Genomic DNA, 18289 nt, shown 5'->3' with positions numbered 1-18289 from the left:
TTTTTTCCACTACTGGCTACTACTAAAATAATACATGTGCGTGTGTTGTGCATGTGTACATGTGACAAATAAAACCTAAAATCTTTTTCTTATCTGAAGTTAGCAGTTTTAATATGACCAATCTACGCATCTCCCCCTTCGGGAAGTTCCGGTAAACTTCGACCATCTTCGCCATATCCCAACAGCGAGCGTCACGTGACTCGATTAACCGTAGCATGAGCTCAGCTTTATGCTGCACGATAGCTACAAACAATTCAGACGCGGGCTTCAGTAATGTGGTTTCAGTAACCTTTGAGTTATAAAGTAGCTTCACGGGATAACATTCAATCGTGCTAGAGAGTGTATTCCCCCAGAAATCGCGGTTTTATTGGGGTACATTAGCACATCCTCTCCGAGCTAACTAGCAAAGGTTAGCGCGACAGCTAACATCAACATGAACATGGACAACGCGAACCAGTCCGTCACAACAGGAGTCCCCTCCACGACGTCTTCAACTTCAAGTAATTGTATCGCAAACGATAATGCTGCGACCACCGTGAGCAGCATACCACCGGCAGCGACTAATGGTATGTGACTTGTCCGTGTTTGTGTTGAGATCGTCGGAGGTCGGATGTTTTCAAGTTCCTAACCTTATAATTAAATCACCACGGCTGACTGCAAGTCATGCACCATATACCACATATACATATTTGAATCATCCACAGACCGTTTTATACCTATACGCATTAACTACAAGTTAATAGTATATTTCTGCTAATGTGGACGCGGCCATGTTTACTCTCCTCAGAGTACAATATATTCCTGGTTAAGTTGGGGTGAATGAATTCTGCAGTTTCTCTCGTCCAGCTCCTACAATTAAGTGGGCAACATTAGCCAGCCTAAGTTCCATTCATGATATCGAGAAGGATTTGTTTGCTTCTCTGTATTTAAATCATCTGTGGTCATCCTCTGATGTCAAGTGCATTAATCCGGTGCAATATTGGGATGTAATGTTCCCCTGTGGACCCCTATGGCAACAACTAGGGGGTGTTCCCTGCATCCTTGTACCAGAGACCTTCTTCCATGGCTCCATGGTCCAGTCCTGGTCAGAGCTTTTCACTTACATAGTGGTTATGACCAAAATGTTAAGGCTGATTGGTGTATATGAGTATATATGTTGAAGAAAGGCAACTGGACTTGTCGAGTATTTTTTTTGTTTGTTTGTTTTGAGAAGACGTTACAATACTCATCTGAGTAGCTTCTCCAGTTCTAAGGGGCTGGTGTGAAGTTGAGGTCTAAACAGGAAACTCTTGTGTGTAAAACCCATCATCAACTTGCTTGACTTCTTTTTGTAAATGACCAGAAACTGTCACGACTACTGTACATTAACGGCAAGATACTTGCGTGTGTTGATGGGGGAGGGCCTTTTTGTCCCTGTCCTCTTTCCCAATAAATGGTGACCTAATGATTATAATCAGTCAGAGACTCCAGTCTCAAGGTCTCAAGATGTGAATGGGGCTTTTTGGATATGCCATAATCTGGATGACTGAGAACCTTCACGGAGATATGTAATATCGGCCTCTTTTTGTTTTCCTTTTATCACAGCTTCAGCCTCAGCAGCTGTAGTGACACCGGTAGCAGATACGTCTGTCTCCAACGGTGTTTACCTACCTGCCGGCTTCACCAATGGAGATGTAAAGCCCGCCCTCTCCACTACGCCTCTGGCCGATTTCCTCATGCAGTTGGAGGACTACACTCCCACAGTAAGTCGGAAAATGAAAGTGATGCCTGACAGATTTTCAGAGGGACCAAAAACGCTGAATGGTTGGCATCAGTAACGACGACACACACACACACACAATAAATAAGTTGTTTTATTTTCAGATTCCCGATGCGGTTACAGGCTACTACCTCAACCGTGCTGGTTTTGAGGCGTCAGATCCACGGATGTAAGTTCTCTCACTTTTCTGATAATCCACAAACGACATTTAAAGCAGTAATGACAAGTGTCTTCATTTACCTTTTATTATGAGAGATGCTTCTCTCACCGCTTGGAGTTGTTGTTATAATCTGAGCTTTGTGCAGGTCTATTAACGTCAGTAATAGCGGTTGTGTTTTCAGTGTGTGCGATAGACTCGTTCTGAGGCTTGACACCTTGTTCCAAAATCCCCAAGTCAAACAGCTTTTTGTGGTTCTGAAACAGTGGTGGTGATCCATCGGAACCATCAAATAATGTCAGTCAGTGCGTTTCCATGCACAGCAATCGAATCAAATTATGCAAAAAAAAATCGACTTTCTGAATGCGGTCCTTGTCCCAGTTTACATGCAACAGAGAAAATCGAATAACTGATGGAAACATGCCCTCCTCCTCCGCACTAGGTGGCGATATCTGTCTTTTCAGTGGGTTAATATGGCCCCCTTTCCGGTTGACCTATTATGTCATATAATAAACAACTGGAGACCTTCTTGGACTTTCCAGGGTCATATGCCAGCATATCGGATGTGGAGCATGCACACACGCGGTCTTGTTAAAGTCTGATTAAGCATATACATGCCAGAGAAAATCGATTTCCAATCATATTATCTGGGTGCTTTAACTGGATAAGGAGGACTCAGATTTTTAGTCGGAGTTACATGTTTACATGCACTTAAGGTGTCCAGTTAAAATCGGATTAAGGTAATAATTTTCACGTAAATGTACTGATGTTGTTTATTTGCATGTAGAGCGCAAAACCGAGATCAGATCTAAAATGCTGGTTGAGGACTAGTTCATGTAGAGTCACGTAGAGTCGATTTTTAATGCCAGGTGTAAGCAGGGGGACTTAAAGCTGGTCAGATTTCCCAAGACAGATGTTAATGACAGATGTCTGAACAAGGCCGCGGGTTGACCGCTGTGCCTGACTTTATCAAACAGGGTTTAAGTTCAAACTGATTTATACAGTTTATGCTCTTAGTAAACTATTGATTTTCATCTTTGAGAAGTGAAACATGAAATTCTATATCCAGAGGTCGGAGACACTGTTTGGCCATGACCGGAGAAAAACAACAAAAAAAACTTTATAATGTTTTTTTTTCCTCTTCTTTAGAATCCGTCTGATCTCCCTTGCCTCTCAGAAGTTTATCTCAGACATTGCCAATGATGCGCTGCAGTACTGCAAAATGAAGGGCACTGCCTCAGGTAGCTCAAGAAGTAAGACGAAGGTGAGTGATTACCTAATTTAAACCTACATACAATATATAAAGCCATGCTGAGAGAGGAGCTTTTCTCACTTTATTCCTGATGTAATAATTTATGGTTGTCTTTTTTTTTCTTCTTCTGTACATATAGGATAAGAAGTACACTCTGACTATGGAGGACCTGACTCCTGCCCTTTCAGAATATGGCGTGAATGTCAAGAAACCTTATTACTTTACATAGAACATAGTCGCCCTTCAAAGCTTTTTGCTTCTGCTAGTTATTATCCCCCTGCTGGCCCAGTACAGTCTGTCAACACCTTCACTGCTAAATGTTTTTTGACCATGACTGAGTACAGCTTTGACAAATCTTTGTAGTCACTTTGCCATTTTTTCAAGGCGCTACCTTTGCATTTTGTTAAATTGTGAACATTTTTGTTTTATTGTGAGAATAAAACATTTAAGAAATATCTTGTTTTTTTTTTTTTGTTGCGCTACTTCCTACCTATTATGTTGTCAAGGTATAGTTTTTATCTTGTAAAACGGATGCAGATTGTTTTCCATTATTGTTGCATTATTATTTTTCATTTTTTGCAGATGTGTAGTAGTGGTGAAATGTCTTTTAGAAACTCCGGCCATGTTTTAGACTTGTTTTAGATTTATTTTAAATCTTTTTTAATTTTAATGAGATGCTATATGAATATAATAATTGTTAATTTCGTTGTAGTGATGTAGAGGCCACAAGTAAACTGATTTATGCTGCACATATAAAATTAACATATCCAACTTACTAAAGATGCCTTTTGTAAGATAATCCAGTTTTGGTTTAATTGACATATTAGTACTTGGGCAGGATGTAGCATTTAAACTACACTCAGTTGGTTCTTGTGGGACCAAAAAAATCCCCAAAAGCGTTTCTTCTTATACTCTGATGCTCGGTTCAAACTTTAGCTGATCAACTTGACCATGTCTACATGCCCATTTGCAGTAAGTTAATTATAGCAGCCTTGCAATAAATGTGTAATATAAATATTACAGGGTATCAAGTTATACCCTGTTATACAGATTTAGACAGACTTTATTTGTCATTTGGATATTCATCAAAATGAAATCTCAGTGCAATAGCTCAGGGCACAGCAGGAATACTGGCAGATTACATGGTAATATTTCATGGCACAGAGCAGTCCCGTAGGTGTAGGTGTGTGTGTCTGGGTATTATAATGAGTTCAGCAGTCTTACAGCATGCAGAAAGAAAGGTATGAGATTTTAAACAGACTTTGATTATCAAGTCAAAAATGATCGTTTCAAAGGTTTAATTGCAATTTGGAAGTGACAAATTGAAAGGGAATAATATGAGTACGTGTTGGGCTGGCTTCCTACCAGCAGGGGCGCTGTGACTTTCTTTGAACCTGAGCTGTATATATTAGAGATATCGGGTTGTTGGATTTCAATGCTCAGCAGACATTTTAAATTATTTTCCAGCTTTAAGGACATGGTTTTCACCGGTTTAGATAAATTATTATTGCCACAAATTACATTTACACGTCAACCATGAACGCGGGACCCATGGTTAGTGGACTTCTTATATACGGCTCTGTTTTGAATTATCGCTCTTTTCCGCACTGGAAACCTTTATGTCCAACATAGCCAGCCGTAGTTTGCCACTCGTAGGCCACCGTAGTTCCCCACAGCGCATGCGCCGGACGTTTGAACGAGTCGCATGTAGTTGGTTAAAACTTCTTTATTTTTTTCTTGCTTTTACAAAGTGGTTGCAAATTTTTAAAGATGTCTGTCCAAGCAACGAACCCCAACAACCCGATCGTGTTCTTTGACATTACCATCGGAGGGCAGGTGAGTAGGAGGAAGAGATGAGCTAACGTCAAGTTTACGTCAACGCGTCTTATTTTTGTTACCATACAGTAACAGAAACTACGGTGATGCCGTTTAAATTGTTCAATTTCAATACAGATATCTGATGCAAAATATTAGACAATTACGCTCCACCTTTCTCTTATACCAGGTTGTACAGTTGTGAGCTGCTTGCACTATATTGTAATGAACAGAAAGCAAATTAAGGTGTCTGAATATGCCTGATTTCTGAATCACACTATGGTTTATTTCTCTAGCTTTTAAATCGCGCTTTTTTCCCGAGTATTTTTCCCACTCTTTCTGAATTTAAAAACATTTCAAAGCTGGAGGACATGGCTTTACCGGTTTACCGTAAATTATATTCACAAATGAACCATAAAAGTGAGTCCCAAGCTTCCTCAAGATGTCCTAATATGTTGCATGTATCTTCATTACATACCTATATATGTACATACACTGCCTGGCCAAAATAAAGTCACCATCAAAAAACAAAAGATCATACACTCTAATATTTTGTTGGACCATCTTTAGCTTTGATTACAGCAAACATTCACTGTGGCATTGTTTCAGTAATAAGCTTCTGCAATGTCACAGGATTTATTCCCATCCAGTGTTGCATTCATTTTTTGTATTGATGATGGGAGAGTCTGACCTCCAGCATATACGTAACTCATTGGGGTTCAGGTTTGGACTCTGTGGGGGCCAATCCATGTGTGAAAATTATGTCTCATGCTCCCCCGGACCACTCAACATAATTTGAGCCTGATAAATCCTGGCAATCCTGGAATATGCTGGTGACATGAGGGTAGAAAAAAAATTAACTGATGGAATAACCTGGTCATTCAGTATATTCAGGTAGTCAGCTGACTAGCACTGCCCCCACAGGTTTGTATAGTAGACGCTAGGCATGATGGGTGCATCACTTCATCTTCTTAACCTTCTTACCCCGATGCGACATCACGATGGCTCCTCACTCTCCTCCCAGTTTTTAATATGCAGTGTTGGATAGTCCTTCACCCAATTTTAGTAGTTTCTGCTTCAGTCTCCTTAGATGCTTTCTCTGCCTGATGCAGCCAATGATTTGACCATTCTCACACAGACTAACGTCTTTTCCACAACCACAAGATGTGTCTTTCAGCATGGGAAACTACTCATCGCATCAGTTGGGGTAAAATAACTTGTTGCCAGGCGAAAGATTGGAAACAATTGCCCATGCAGTAATTATCCAATAGGATGTGTGCTCATTTGCATAGTTAAATCCAGGTGGTGACTTTTTTTTTTTGGCCAGGTGGTGTATATACACATATAATATTGTGGGGAAAAACATACAGTAGTATACCCGAATGACTGCAGTCCAGTTGGTTCCCCACAGGGAGGCGTTGTAGAGTCGACAAACTCCTCAATCTGTCCTCAGTGAGTTTCTCTGTCTAGATATGGTGTCATGTGGAGGGTTGTGGACTTTGTTCATGATTGACCGTTTTTTGTTCAAGGTCTTTTCCTCTGCCACTGATGTCAGGGACTTAAGTTCTGCCCCTACCAAAGAGCCCACCCTCTGTATCAGTTTGTCCAGGTGCTGCCTCCTCAGCACACCACAGCGTTGAAGAGGGTTCTGTAGCAACGATAGTCTGGTAGAACGTGTCCAGCAGTTGTTAAACGACCATGGCCTCCTGAGCAAATAGATATTTATAGGTCTGAACCACCTCTACACACTTCCTGTTGGTGGGGCCTGACTGCTCCATGGTCTTCATGATGCACGATATCTTCCACTGCATGGGAACCCTCCTAAGGTGTAGGTACTTGGTAGTAGCGTGTTTCAGCTTTAGTATTTCTGGCTCCTTCTCCCTCTCTGCAGTTTTCGAATTGAAAAAACATTAAGGTTAACTGGGGAGGTTTGGAGTTACAAACATGCCTGTGACTCGTACGACCAAAAAAATTACCCAAAAAGTAGAAGCAAAAATTAACCCGACCAGCAAAAAAGACAGCACCATCTAGCGTTTGGGTTGTGTTGTTGACGAGTGTACAAGTATAAATGTCTCACACCGACTTAGGGTCCATGCTCGGGTCAGTGCAGTACTATAAATAAGGCTTTAGAGGTGCAGTCGGTGATGTTTCTGTATTTCTTCTTCTCCTCTTTCAGTCAGATCTTGAGTTCCTGCGGCGCGCTCATCTTTAAAAACCCTCTTCTCCACAAGGGAAATTGCTTTGTCACAATATCTTAGTTGCACAAAAACGAAACACTATTAAGAACCACAAATAAAAAGAAACATAAAATAATATATAAGTAATATCTAGTAAAATAAAAAAAATAACGTAAGCAAAAAAAAATAAAAATACAGAATTGGCATATGAGCAAATGTATAAGAAATAGAGATGAATGAATATAAAGTATATACATAGGAATAAAAGTCAGATGCCATTAATATGAACCATCTGTTACAGAAAGGTGAGTTGTTGTACAACTGGATTTTAATAAGGGTATGAAAGAAGTAGAGTTCTCTATGGGAGTGACTGAAATCAACCATAAACTTCCACAAACATGTGTAGTGAGACATATCTGATTCTTTTTCTTTCTTTTGTTTTAGAAAAAACAAAACAAAAATGGCACGCTGAACGTCACATTAACCTGAATTAAACATCGGCGTCACATTGATTGAAAACACTTCTGAGCAGACGGACTCTAATTTGGCCGTAAAATAAACTGTAATCCCAGAGGTGTCCAGTCATTTTTCTGAGAAGCCACACAATATATGGCAAATACACGACGTTCACTTCCTCTGTTTGTGTAACGTGACTTCTCCTCCCGTGTGGTGGCAATACTGTTTTTCTGGAGCAGTGTTGTAGAAGAAAACAAGATTTATCAGTTGTAAAATATCCGGATGTATTCATTGGAAATGTTTTTCCCAGCCTTTCTGGCACCACAAATTGTGCTTTATTGTTTTATTTTACGTCTGCATCATGCTTCAGACGTTTAATGCTGCAGTGCAATCAAGGGCGCTGTGGTGTGAGGTGATCGTTACAAAGTGCTCATAAAATTGTTTAATTTTGAAAGTGGCACATGATCCACTGACACATATATCCAGAGCTATCTTGTTTGTTCTGTGGATCATTAGTTTATACCACAGCCATAAAAAAAAGTGTTTCTATCACTCTCATAAATTTGTGGGATAGAAAATGTCTGATAAATCTGGTGCATAGAAGGAGGAAACTAAATGTCTTCAGGCCAATAGCACAAAAACACTAAATCCCATTATTATAACACACATGATATTTCTGTATCTCTTAATTACCTGACAGATTAACTGCAAGGTTGATTTAACCTCTTTGGAACTTTACTAGACATCAACTGGTGGGAGTTTGACAAACTGTCACGTGATTGCAGATGTTCCCATTTCTGATCTCAGTGTAATCACAGGGCTGGGTGGTATCACCAGAAATGTACATCACAGTATTTTTTCAAAATTCTGAATTTATCACGGCATTTTTAATTTCATGCATAACCAAGTGTTAACAACATTTTTTTCTACTGGTTGAGAGAGGAATTATTGCAGTAGATTGACTAATGATGGGCTATTTTATTGTGATGATGAGTAAATAATGTAGACTAATCTCACACTAGTAGTAAAACGGGTTTGCATGACCCCGTGTTGGCACTGCCTGCTGATGTGAAAGAAAAAAAAAAAATGTTATTAAGATGATATGAAGACAATTACACTCTTGTTTATTTTGACATATTTATTTATAATTAGACTGCTATGCCTGAAATGTCAGTATCAGGGCGACCGACTACCGTAATTATTGTAGTCGGCGAGCAATGTTTTTTTTCAGCCTACTTTTACCCTGAAATATAAAAAACAAAAACAACTGACACGTCACCTTTTTATGGGACCTTTCCATCATCACCACTCCTTCGCAGTGACACAGTCTGTGTTCCGAACGCTGTGCAGTCAAATAAAAAAAATCATGTCTTAACAAAGAAAATACCTGTATGAACCGGTATACCGCCAAGCCCCACATCATCACAGTTTATTGAACTTGCCATCAGTATTTGAGGAACAACATCTCATCTAATGTAGCCGTCGTGGAGCTTTTCATCGTACTGTGTGATCTTCTCCGAGGTGAACTTACTTGTTCAATAGTTATGTGAAAGAAACACAAATGAATGTATTTCAGAACATTTTATTAAGAACAGTCATATAAAGCTGTACATCATAAGAACAAACACTCAAAATGGAATTCATGTAAATCACCTACAAAGCATTTCTATTATTTATTATATTGTTATTTATTTTAAGTCTATACCCATTTTCAACACCTTAAGCAAAGTCTCACAAACAAGTCTCCAAAAAAAATGTGCAATTATTGAAGGTTGAGTTGAAAAAAGACAATACAAATAAACTTCAAAATTTGCTGGTGATGGTTAACAGATGCTATTTCCTTGCATTTGTCTGACAACAGAAACGGCACAACATTTAAATGGGAGGGGCTTAATTGGGAATATGTATAACAAAACATAGGCGAAAGGGAGCACAAAGCAGAGGAAAGAATGTGTTAAAAATACAAAGACATGTATGAAAATGAAAAAAAACAGTATCCCACATCCAGATCTTTTTTTTTTTTTTTTTTTTAATTATTGTCTTCCTGACATTTAGAACCTGTGCAGTATCTCGTACCTTCATGTAAATCTTTCCATTGTATAAAAGCTTATGCGATCACAGTTTTTCTGCCCCACTGCCCCTCACGGAGTTACATTTCAAAGTCTTTTTTCTCAACGTTGGCATTTGCTGGAGAGACGTGTCCAAAAAATAAGTCAGTGTGCGCAGGTTTAGTTTTCCGTCAAACCTGCTCAGACGTACGATAAAAGGTTTTTCTTCTCTTTGGACGAGTTGGACGGGTTGGACACGGCCACCGGCAGTGGATGGTTCCTCGTTCCGTTGGTCAGGTGCCAGTAAACCGGCCACAAGCACACGTTTTCCGGCAGGTTGTTGTAAGGCCCCTGCGTCTTGCTCTGTCCCCAGAACAGCCCCCCCACCAGCAAACTGTTGGCGCACTCCAGCCACAGAAGGTTGACGGAGATGTAGGCCGGCACTTCGAAACCAAGGGCCAGGCAGGTTACGGACACGAAAAGGAAGGGCATCCAGAAGGTGGCGAAGCCCAGCGTCAGGCTGAACCACAGCGGCGGCCGGGGCTCCTGATAGTCCTCCTCAAAGCTGGTTGTGACTTTGCAGGAGTCCCCGGTGAAGAATAGGTCGCTCCCCTTGTCCTCTTTCTCCTCCCTCGATTTGCATAACCTGTCGGCCTCTCTTATCCAGCGAGGGACGCTGGCTAAAAACGGAAAGAATGCAAAAACCACCGCAGTGGAAACTATCACAACAAAGTAGGTGATCAGCTTCGACTGCTGCGTTTCACACACCAGAGCCTTCTTCCCCGTCTCGTACTCCAGCTCCCTCAGCTCGGCGGTGACTGAGAGGAGGGAGTACGTCACCGCGACGAACCACATCAGCAAAGTCATGGCCGCGTTCCTCAGCGCTCTGCACCAGGTCCTGCAGGTGCCTTGCAAAGTGTAGTCAAGTAAACCCAAGGCGAGCATGGGCAGCGGCAGCGCTCCGTACGTCACCGAGGCATTGGACAAGAGAAAGCAGGCGGACAGAAACGAGCCTCCGGCGCCCAGAAACCACACCGTCGCCATCAAAACCGTCAGCGCCAGGTCAACCAGTATGATGGAGAAGCTGCACATGCCCAAAAAGTAGGCGTACCACTTGCGGGAGCACAGGCGGAAGACGGCTAGGTCCAGCCCCAGCTTGAAGAGCAGAAGTAAAAAGTACTTGTGCTTGTTGTCCGTGTGACACAGATGCGTTTTCTCCCATACCTCCATAATGGCGAAGATTTTGTAAGAGTAGTCAGATTCCGAAGAAAACATAGACTCTGGCAGCATCTCTGTTAATGTTCAGTGCGCTGATCCTCTGGGTAGCTCTGTGAAAGACACAATAATATTAGTTAAGATGGAAACATTACACCCCTTTGTTAATAGCTGTGTGAGAAATTGCCTTTTTGATAGATTTGGAGTCTAACCCAACAGGTTTCTAATGCACTCTACAAGAATAACAGTTCGTCGGGTACGCTAGAAAAAACAAATGCACTCAGATATGGCCGCCCTTACTAAGTCTTGTCTAACAGCAAAGTAACAGTACAGTCAAATCGAAATGAATTTGAAAGGAGCCAAGACTCTTTCAAGACCAGTAACGCAAAACCACGCTGCGAGATCTAGCACATGACAGAAGCCCGTCAGACCTGAAATTTAACTTCAGAAGCGTGACAGCAGGAAAGAGCTGCACATAAAACAAAAAGCCATGGCTAAAATATTGTGGAGATACCACAAATCATCCAAAGCCGTGACGAATTTCGTGATAATCTCTTTCATAACTAAGCAACAATCGTTTTGAAACACAAATTTCTCTAAATAGAAAAAACTGGGACCTTGTGACTTGGAATTGAAGCCATCCAGATAATCGGTAGCGATACCCGGCCCCAGTTTAACCCGGCTGAATTTCCCCCTTTCCAACGACGTTTAAACCCAAAATAAACATTAGCGTTGCGCTGAAGCCGGGACGGTAGAATGCATTCATTTTCAGCAGGAAGTAAGTATATAAAAAGAAACCGTTTATGTGATAAAGTATGTGAAAGGATTTATGGATGTGTGTGTATATATGTGAATAAATTTACCTGTTCAGCTGCGCGAGGTGATGACCAGCGAGGAGCAGGATCGTTCCACCTAACAGTCAACAGCAAACAAAAAAAACATCATTACTAATTGTCATCTCAGTTTTTAGTACAAGTACTGTATTGTGTTTTGTGTCATTCACCAGCGTGAACAACCTGAATTTCCACATTTCATTCACACATGTTGGAAGCCTGATGACAGGTCAGGCACGTTCCTCCGTTTAAAGTTTGCAGCTCATTAACTCACAAAAAGACTCTACCTCCGTGCCAAGATTCCTCATCCAGCGAGTTACAGTAGAGAATTAGGTGCACAGCTCCTATGTGGTGGTTGAAGCTAGATGCCTCATCTCAGTCATCCGCGACTATGTGGCTGTAGTCAGGTGAAGCGCTTCCTTAAATCTACCCCTTTATAGCTCCACCTAGTCGCTGTGATGGGGCACGCCTTCTCTGCCTACAATTAAACCTTTTAACTCTGTCATCCGCCCTGGAGGTCTGTCACTTTCTAGAATTCAGTGTCCTATAACTGGTAAACATAATAAACACGTATGCCTTCTGCTAACAATAGTTGAGACAACACCCTCAAACTCGTTTTGTTCTCCTTCACTTACCATCTACACTAGAATCCCAGGAACTGGCGTCTGGTTTTCAAAGGTGAAGGTCTAGGGTTGCCTCCGAGAAACACAAGCTTAACCCTATCCCCAGCCAAGAGCATGGCCCCTTATCTGCTCTTTAATGCATCTGCTTAGCAGCCAGTTGATTAACAGGTGATGTGAATGTTGCGTCTCCGGCGTGTTTGCCGTGTGAAACTGTTTGCTCTCGTGGTAAATATTAATGCATGGCTTCAGGAGGGCAAAAAGGGGTGCGGCAGGTGCTGTGTTCCTGGAGTTTGAACCTTCTGGGATGATAAGCGAAACCTTAGCTTGGAGTCAGTCCATAAACTTGATACCCCTTTCTCATCCTCTCCGCAGCGTTTTTTGCGTCAGTGCGCCGCAACCAAATTAGTTCTTGGTACATAATTCTGAAAATTACTTGCGGGGAGCAGCCTTACCTGTTTCGGGCCCCACCCTGGACAGCGGATTCCAACCAGAGGTGGAGGTGGCCACGGCTGTTTGTTCCCTCTCAAACAAATGCTGTGTTTTATATCTGTTCCTAGAAAGCGCGAGCGCACGGCATTGTCTGAAAGATAAAGGGCTGTGAACGCTTTGCATGCAGTGAAGGAAGTGATGTCCAGGAAAGACAAGAGGACAAACCGGTCTTTGTGCAGCGGCGATTCGGCCGCTCGCGTGCCCCTCGGTGCCTTCGAGAGACGCCAACGCTCACAAGTGCACGCACGCGTACGTGCAACGCGCACGGGCAACACAAAGAGCTTTGGTGACTTCATGCGCAAAAACATGCGGCATCAAGATGCTTTGACCTCTGCTAAATGGTACCAGAACTGAGACAAATAGCTGTTTTGCAAAAGGCCGTTGATTGTCATTCAAAGAGGAAGAAGGGAATTTTTCTCTACTGCAACTGATAGATGCTTCTGAGAACTCGGTGTAACTGGTTTATCCAGTGGAAACGGTATCTTCAGGGGATGAGTGTTGGCATTTCACTGGTGGCATTTTGTTTTCTTTTTCCTCGAACCCCTCACTTAAAATGTAAATGTTTGAGTAGGTGTCTTGTGTGTTTTGTGTGATCAGCCTGCAACCAACCAACAAACGTTTTGTCCACTTTCAAACAAGGATGTCGGGCGGATGAAGATTGAGCTGTTTGCCGACGTGGTTCCAAAGACGGCTGAGAACTTCCGGTAAGGAGCTGTAAGTTGTTTGTTCGCGCGTAACGTGACCTCACATGTCTTATAAGCTGACGTAATTTCATTTTCTTTCACAGGCAGTTCTGCACCGGAGAGTTCAGGTAAGGCAGCACTGCCCTTCAATAATAAGGACAGTTCAGATAAGGCAGCACTGCCCTTCAATTATAAGGACAGTTCAGGTAAGGCAGCGCTGCTCTTCGATAATAAAAACCAATGCTCCACAATCAGCCAGCTCCCTCCTCCCACTGAAACATGACAGTGACACCCCCCCCCCCTCATCATGTTTCGACACAGGGGACACAATAGGTTTCTGTTGGCCACAGACCCGCTTAATCAGGCCTCTACGCTCTCGGGCATTTAAGTGTGTGCTTATGCATGTCAAAGAACACAGTGACCAGGGGAAATGTTGTTGTGCTGTGTGGCAGGAGTGAAGCGAGATTAAAAAAAAAAGAAGGAAAAAGTGGCTGCATGTGGTCCATTTCCAAAACAAAGGAAATAAATGCAATCAGAAATACCGTCCTGATGAGGATATCTTGAAGTTCAAACACACGCGGTGATTAAAAGTGATCAAGAACCAAGTCTCGGCCACATCTCTGCCACGAGACCGTGCACATACTGAGCAGTCACACCTAGTCAACGTTGCAGAAACAGTCGTGCCCTTTGATAAATGATTTCATGAAATAGTTGTGATCACATTTCTAAGAAACTGTTTTTTTTTTCCTTTCCAAATTTTGCATCTTTGCATCTTTGCATATGCGTTTGCATAAAGACTGAAAGGACCTGTACGCCGCCATGAACCGCACACGTACTTTCATCTGAAACCTGGCGAAGATGTTGTGTTTTCTAGTATTCCTGTGTCTGAATTATTTAGACGCAAGTCCGTTTAACGCGGCGGATGAGCCCAATCGCAGCTCTTTAGAGCCACACAGCTCGATTAATTATAGCACGAGTCCGTTCAGTTTGTGTAATTCACGCAAACAGGAAGCGCTGCTTAACGCGTCTCTCTGTCTGACTCCTGGTCGACATTGTGCAGTTTTTTGGCATCAACGCAACACTAACATGTTAAGTATGTTGTGTCGTCTTCCCTGCTCTTCGGTGGTAGCACAGCAAGAGCTGTAACCTGAGACCTGGCTGCGCTACTACTAGTGATACAATGGCAACCAGCAACCTTTTCTCCGTCTTCTCACGTGCGTAATGTGAGCAGAAACTGATGCCAATTAATTTCCATTGCTGATTCAAATGATGCCAGTATTTTTTTCATGCGTAATCACGTGTTCACAACAGTTTCCACTGGTTGAGAGAGGAATTAATGTGGTAGACGGGCTGAGGATGGACTGTTTTACTGCGACGATGAGTAAATATTGTAGAATAACCTCACGATAGTCGTAAAACAGGTTTGCATGGCCCCGTGTTGGCAATACTGAGCGGGGGAGAGCAAAGTACTCTTCCACAGGTTTTCAGCTTCGGCGCAACTGCCTCAGAGTTTGAACACGATGCATAAAAGCTTAAACTAATTTTGATCTCTCTCTGGTGTCTGTTTTGCAGGAAGGACGGCGTGCCCATCGGTTACAAAGGTTGCACATTCCACAGGTACGAGAAACTGCACCTTGATTTATGTGGCACGCGGGTCTTTTCTCCTGTTGAGGAACTAAACTAAACTGTTTTTGAAGCCATTTAACAGGGTTGTCCTCTTCCACAGCCTCCTCATAAAAGCGTCAACATTTCCCACATAGTCTGACCTGGATTTCAGGCTATTCCAGCCAAAGTGTAATATAATTAAAACAATATAAAAAGCGGCAAAGGCGGAATGACTGACGCTGAAATGGTGGCACCTGGATGACCTACTGAAGCATTTAGCACTTTATGTTTATTGGGTTCAAGCCATGTTCTTCGGTGATATCCGGGAAGGAGATGGAGAAGTTTTGACTTATGAGAAAGGGAAATGTACGATGCCGTTAAGGAATTAATGCACTTTCACAGCCCAAGTCCAGAGTGACTACATGACATACAGGCTGAGACAAGGGTGACTGGAATGGTAGAATTGTCTTGAAGACGTTTCCTGCTCATCCAAGTAGCCTCTTCAGTTTTTAATAGTCCGATGTGTGCTATTAAATAGAGCTGTGTTATGCACTCTAGTCATTTATATCTGAAGAACCTACTTTTTCTTAGGTCACCAGTCCTATAAAAATTCAATCTCCGGGGGTTTTGTGGTGTTTGTTTTGTGATTTATATGCGATTCACCATCTAAAATACATAAACTACCTTTGGGGCATTGCCAGCAGAATACGTGAGCAATCTGTCTATCTAGGTTTGTTGACAAAAAAAAGATGTCCCTGACCCATATTTCCACTGTTAACTGACAGGGTGATAAAAGACTTCATGATACAAGGAGGAGACTTCGTAAATGTAAGTACTTCCATTTTGTTGTTGATTGTATATGGCGCACGTGAGGACACGGGGCTGAGGTTTAATGGCTCGGGTTAAAGAGTGCTCTTTGACCCGTGCCACGGCAGCAAACGTGCAACAAACTGTAGGGAGTCACCCGTCATGACACTGCAGTTTACGGCGCACCTCTAAAAAACTTTAAAGCAATTAAATCTTGCTGCGGCTGCAGGCATTTGAAGCCAGCAGCAGCAGCAGCAGCAGCAGCAGCAGCAGGAGGAAGCTGCTTCGTTCTTGCACCCTCTGCTGGTTATCTGGTGATTTACCGTGACCGCCTAAACATTTTTTTTAGTGTGTGTGTGTTCCCTCTTTTTACACACAAACACACACAAAAAAAATTAACTGCATGAACAAAAATGTAGCTGCTAAACTCTAAGCACGGTTGCATTGTATCGCATGCAGATATAAATCTAAATTAAAAATGTGCAAATCTTCAAAGGCGCACTCTAGAAAAACTGGCTCGTTAAGTCTCACTAACTGCCTGCGCAATAATGAATACGTGTTATGCAGCTTTTTCTGCAATCTATTTAAAATAAGTTTCATTTCTATTGCATTGTACATTGCACACAAAAGCTTAATAATGCCAAAATGTACACGATGGTAGTGTTGTAAACTCATCACATTAGCGTTACGCTCCGTCAGAAATGAGCATATGACAGCTGTGTGTGTGTCGTTTTGTCATAATGAGTCCATTTTGTGTGCATTGTTTCATTTTGTGAGACGTTTGTGGAGTTTTATCAAAGTTTGTGTTATTTAGTCGTGAGCTCCTCCTCACCACGTGTGTTGTGTGTCCTGCGTTCAGGGGGATGGAACCGGCATCTGCAGCATCTACAGAGGTCCATTCGCAGATGAAAACTTCAGAATGAAGCATTCGGCACCGGGTCTTCTTTCCATGGTGTGTGTGTGTGTGGAGATCGGTGTTCCCCAGATAGACAGAAGGATTTAAGTGGTGTATTTCAAATGAATTAACTCTAATCTGTATGTGTCCTTCTCAATAATGTAGGCAAACAGCGGCCCAGGGACAAACGGTTGCCAGTTTTTCATCACGTGCACTAAATGCGACTGGTTAGATGGGAAGCACGTTGTTTTTGGTGAGTAAATCGACAGTATTAATTGTAGTTGTGTGGTTTAAGGTATCAGGTGTCATCGTTTGTCTTCTTCAATTTTCTTCTTTGTGACTGTTTCAGGAAAAGTGGTGGATGGTTTGCTGATCATGAGGAAAATTGAGGTAAAAACTAGTTCTTAAGTTTATTTATCCATCCATTCATCCATCCATCCATCTCCAGGGATCATTATAACTGGGTTCACATTCTCTCCATCCTTTCAACAGAACGTCCCGACAGGACCCAACAACAAGCCCAAGCTCGCCATCCTCATCGCACAGTGTGGGGAGATGTGATCCGTTCCAGCTTGCTCCGAACAATATGGGAAAATTACACAACCTTCATTTAGCATCTCAGCTGTCGCCTGTATTATTTCCGATAAAGCACATCGAAGGATTTTATACATTTCAGCTGTGCGTCATTTTGGGTGGTTTAGGTAAACCTGATTTCTGTTCAGCTGGTGCATTGAAATCCAAATTATTTACATATTTTACATCCCATTCAAATTTGAGGCCAGACAGGATGTGCTTCACATTTGATTGACAATTAATTTGATGTTCAAAACTGTTTTTCTGTTCTTTATCTGAATCTAAATGGAGAAGGTTTGTGTTCCTTTTTTATTACTGAAATAAGAAAAAAATAAGTTGGTAGTTTCACGCTGTCGTTTATAATCAATAAATTGTACATTTTTTTACATTATTACAGATTTTCCCTCTTTCTGTGTGTGTTTATCATGCTTCATGCAAGTGTATAGATTGTTTAAAGTGTCATCAAAATTACTTTCAATTAATTATTTTCAGTGTAGTTCTAATAATCTAATATATGCACTACAGGCCGAGAGTTTGGAGGCAAGATCAGATTTGTACATAAAAGATTGTGGTTTCATTGGTATACTGCATCAAAATAACTATTATTATATAAAAAGTAACTTATCAGAAGACATTTTTACTATAATTATCAGTTTTTCTTTCTTCAAACTAACCTCCTCTGGCTTTAACAACAGCGTGGCCTATACGAGCCAGTCATTCCACGAGGGATATTTGTATGCAAAAGAGTTAAAGTGAATAATTTGTTTTTTAATTGAAGTTGTGACTCTTGCAAATCTTCTCTGCCCTAAAGCCAAGAATAGAATAGAATAGAATAGAATAGAATAGAATAGAATAGAATAGAAACCCTTTTTCTGTCCACAGTGGGGAAATTGCAGTTTGCA

The 18289-nt window shown here is 41.8% G+C and overlaps 3 protein-coding genes across 6 annotated transcripts; 2 read left to right on the top strand and 1 right to left on the bottom strand.

The window, feature by feature from the left end:
- The first annotated feature begins 167 nt into the window (after positions 1-167).
- taf10 (TAF10 RNA polymerase II, TATA box binding protein (TBP)-associated factor) lies at positions 168-3623 on the top strand. The gene is made up of 5 exons (XM_047608196.1): positions 168-566; positions 1585-1742; positions 1864-1928; positions 3066-3180; positions 3308-3623. Exons 1-5 carry the CDS (start codon positions 434-436, stop codon positions 3395-3397), a joined length of 561 nt encoding a protein of 186 aa, XP_047464152.1. The 5' UTR covers positions 168-433; the 3' UTR covers positions 3398-3623.
- Positions 3624-4799: 1176 nt separating this feature from the next.
- ppih (peptidylprolyl isomerase H (cyclophilin H)) lies at positions 4800-17525 on the top strand. Its single transcript, XM_047609815.1, has 9 exons — positions 4800-5004; positions 13464-13528; positions 13612-13635; positions 15080-15124; positions 15898-15940; positions 16779-16871; positions 16980-17067; positions 17164-17204; positions 17307-17525. The coding sequence occupies exons 1-9, from the start codon at positions 4939-4941 to the stop codon at positions 17373-17375; spliced, it is 534 nt and encodes a 177-aa protein (XP_047465771.1). The 5' UTR covers positions 4800-4938; the 3' UTR covers positions 17376-17525.
- Positions 9183-13393, bottom strand: si:dkeyp-100a1.6 (probable G-protein coupled receptor 160). Of its 4 annotated transcripts, none has more exons than XM_047609803.1 (3): positions 12788-13393; positions 11743-11791; positions 9183-10992 (listed from the first exon to the last, which is right to left on the bottom strand). In XM_047609803.1, the coding sequence occupies exon 3, from the start codon at positions 10952-10954 to the stop codon at positions 9866-9868; it is 1089 nt and encodes a 362-aa protein (XP_047465759.1). In that variant the 5' UTR covers positions 10955-10992; positions 11743-11791; positions 12788-13393; the 3' UTR covers positions 9183-9865. The 4 variants fall into 4 exon arrangements, with proteins under 4 accessions (XP_047465759.1, XP_047465750.1, XP_047465743.1 ...); XM_047609794.1 differs by lacking the exon at positions 12788-13393 and adding an exon at positions 12348-12563; XM_047609787.1 differs by lacking the exon at positions 12788-13393 and adding an exon at positions 11987-12321.
- Positions 17526-18289: the final 764 nt, after the last annotated feature.

Source organism: Mugil cephalus, chromosome 1 (genome assembly GCF_022458985.1).
Source record: "Mugil cephalus isolate CIBA_MC_2020 chromosome 1, CIBA_Mcephalus_1.1, whole genome shotgun sequence".
Lineage (NCBI taxonomy): Eukaryota > Metazoa > Chordata > Actinopteri > Mugiliformes > Mugilidae > Mugil > Mugil cephalus.
This window is presented reverse-complemented; position numbering and strand designations above follow the sequence as displayed.

What these genes read in the sequence shown, in the direction of transcription:
- ppih (XM_047609815.1), top strand. Translation starts at nt 4,939, where the DNA reads ATGTCTGTCCAAGCAACGAACCCCAACAACCCGATCGTGTTCTTTGAC. An exon ending in ACATTACCATCGGAGGGCAG is followed by an intron (nt 5,005 to 13,463) that starts GTGAGTAGGAGG and finishes CTTTCAAACAAG; the next exon opens with GATGTCGGGCGGATGAAGAT. An exon ending in AAGACGGCTGAGAACTTCCG is followed by an intron (nt 13,529 to 13,611) that starts GTAAGGAGCTGT and finishes TTTCTTTCACAG; the next exon opens with GCAGTTCTGCACCGGAGAGT.
- si:dkeyp-100a1.6 (XM_047609803.1), bottom strand. Translation starts at nt 10,954, where the DNA reads ATGCTGCCAGAGTCTATGTTTTCTTCGGAATCTGACTACTCTTACAAA.
- taf10 (XM_047608196.1), top strand. Translation starts at nt 434, where the DNA reads ATGAACATGGACAACGCGAACCAGTCCGTCACAACAGGAGTCCCCTCC. An exon ending in TGGAGGACTACACTCCCACA is followed by an intron (nt 1,743 to 1,863) that starts GTAAGTCGGAAA and finishes TTTTATTTTCAG; the next exon opens with ATTCCCGATGCGGTTACAGG. An exon ending in GCTCAAGAAGTAAGACGAAG is followed by an intron (nt 3,181 to 3,307) that starts GTGAGTGATTAC and finishes CTGTACATATAG; the next exon opens with GATAAGAAGTACACTCTGAC.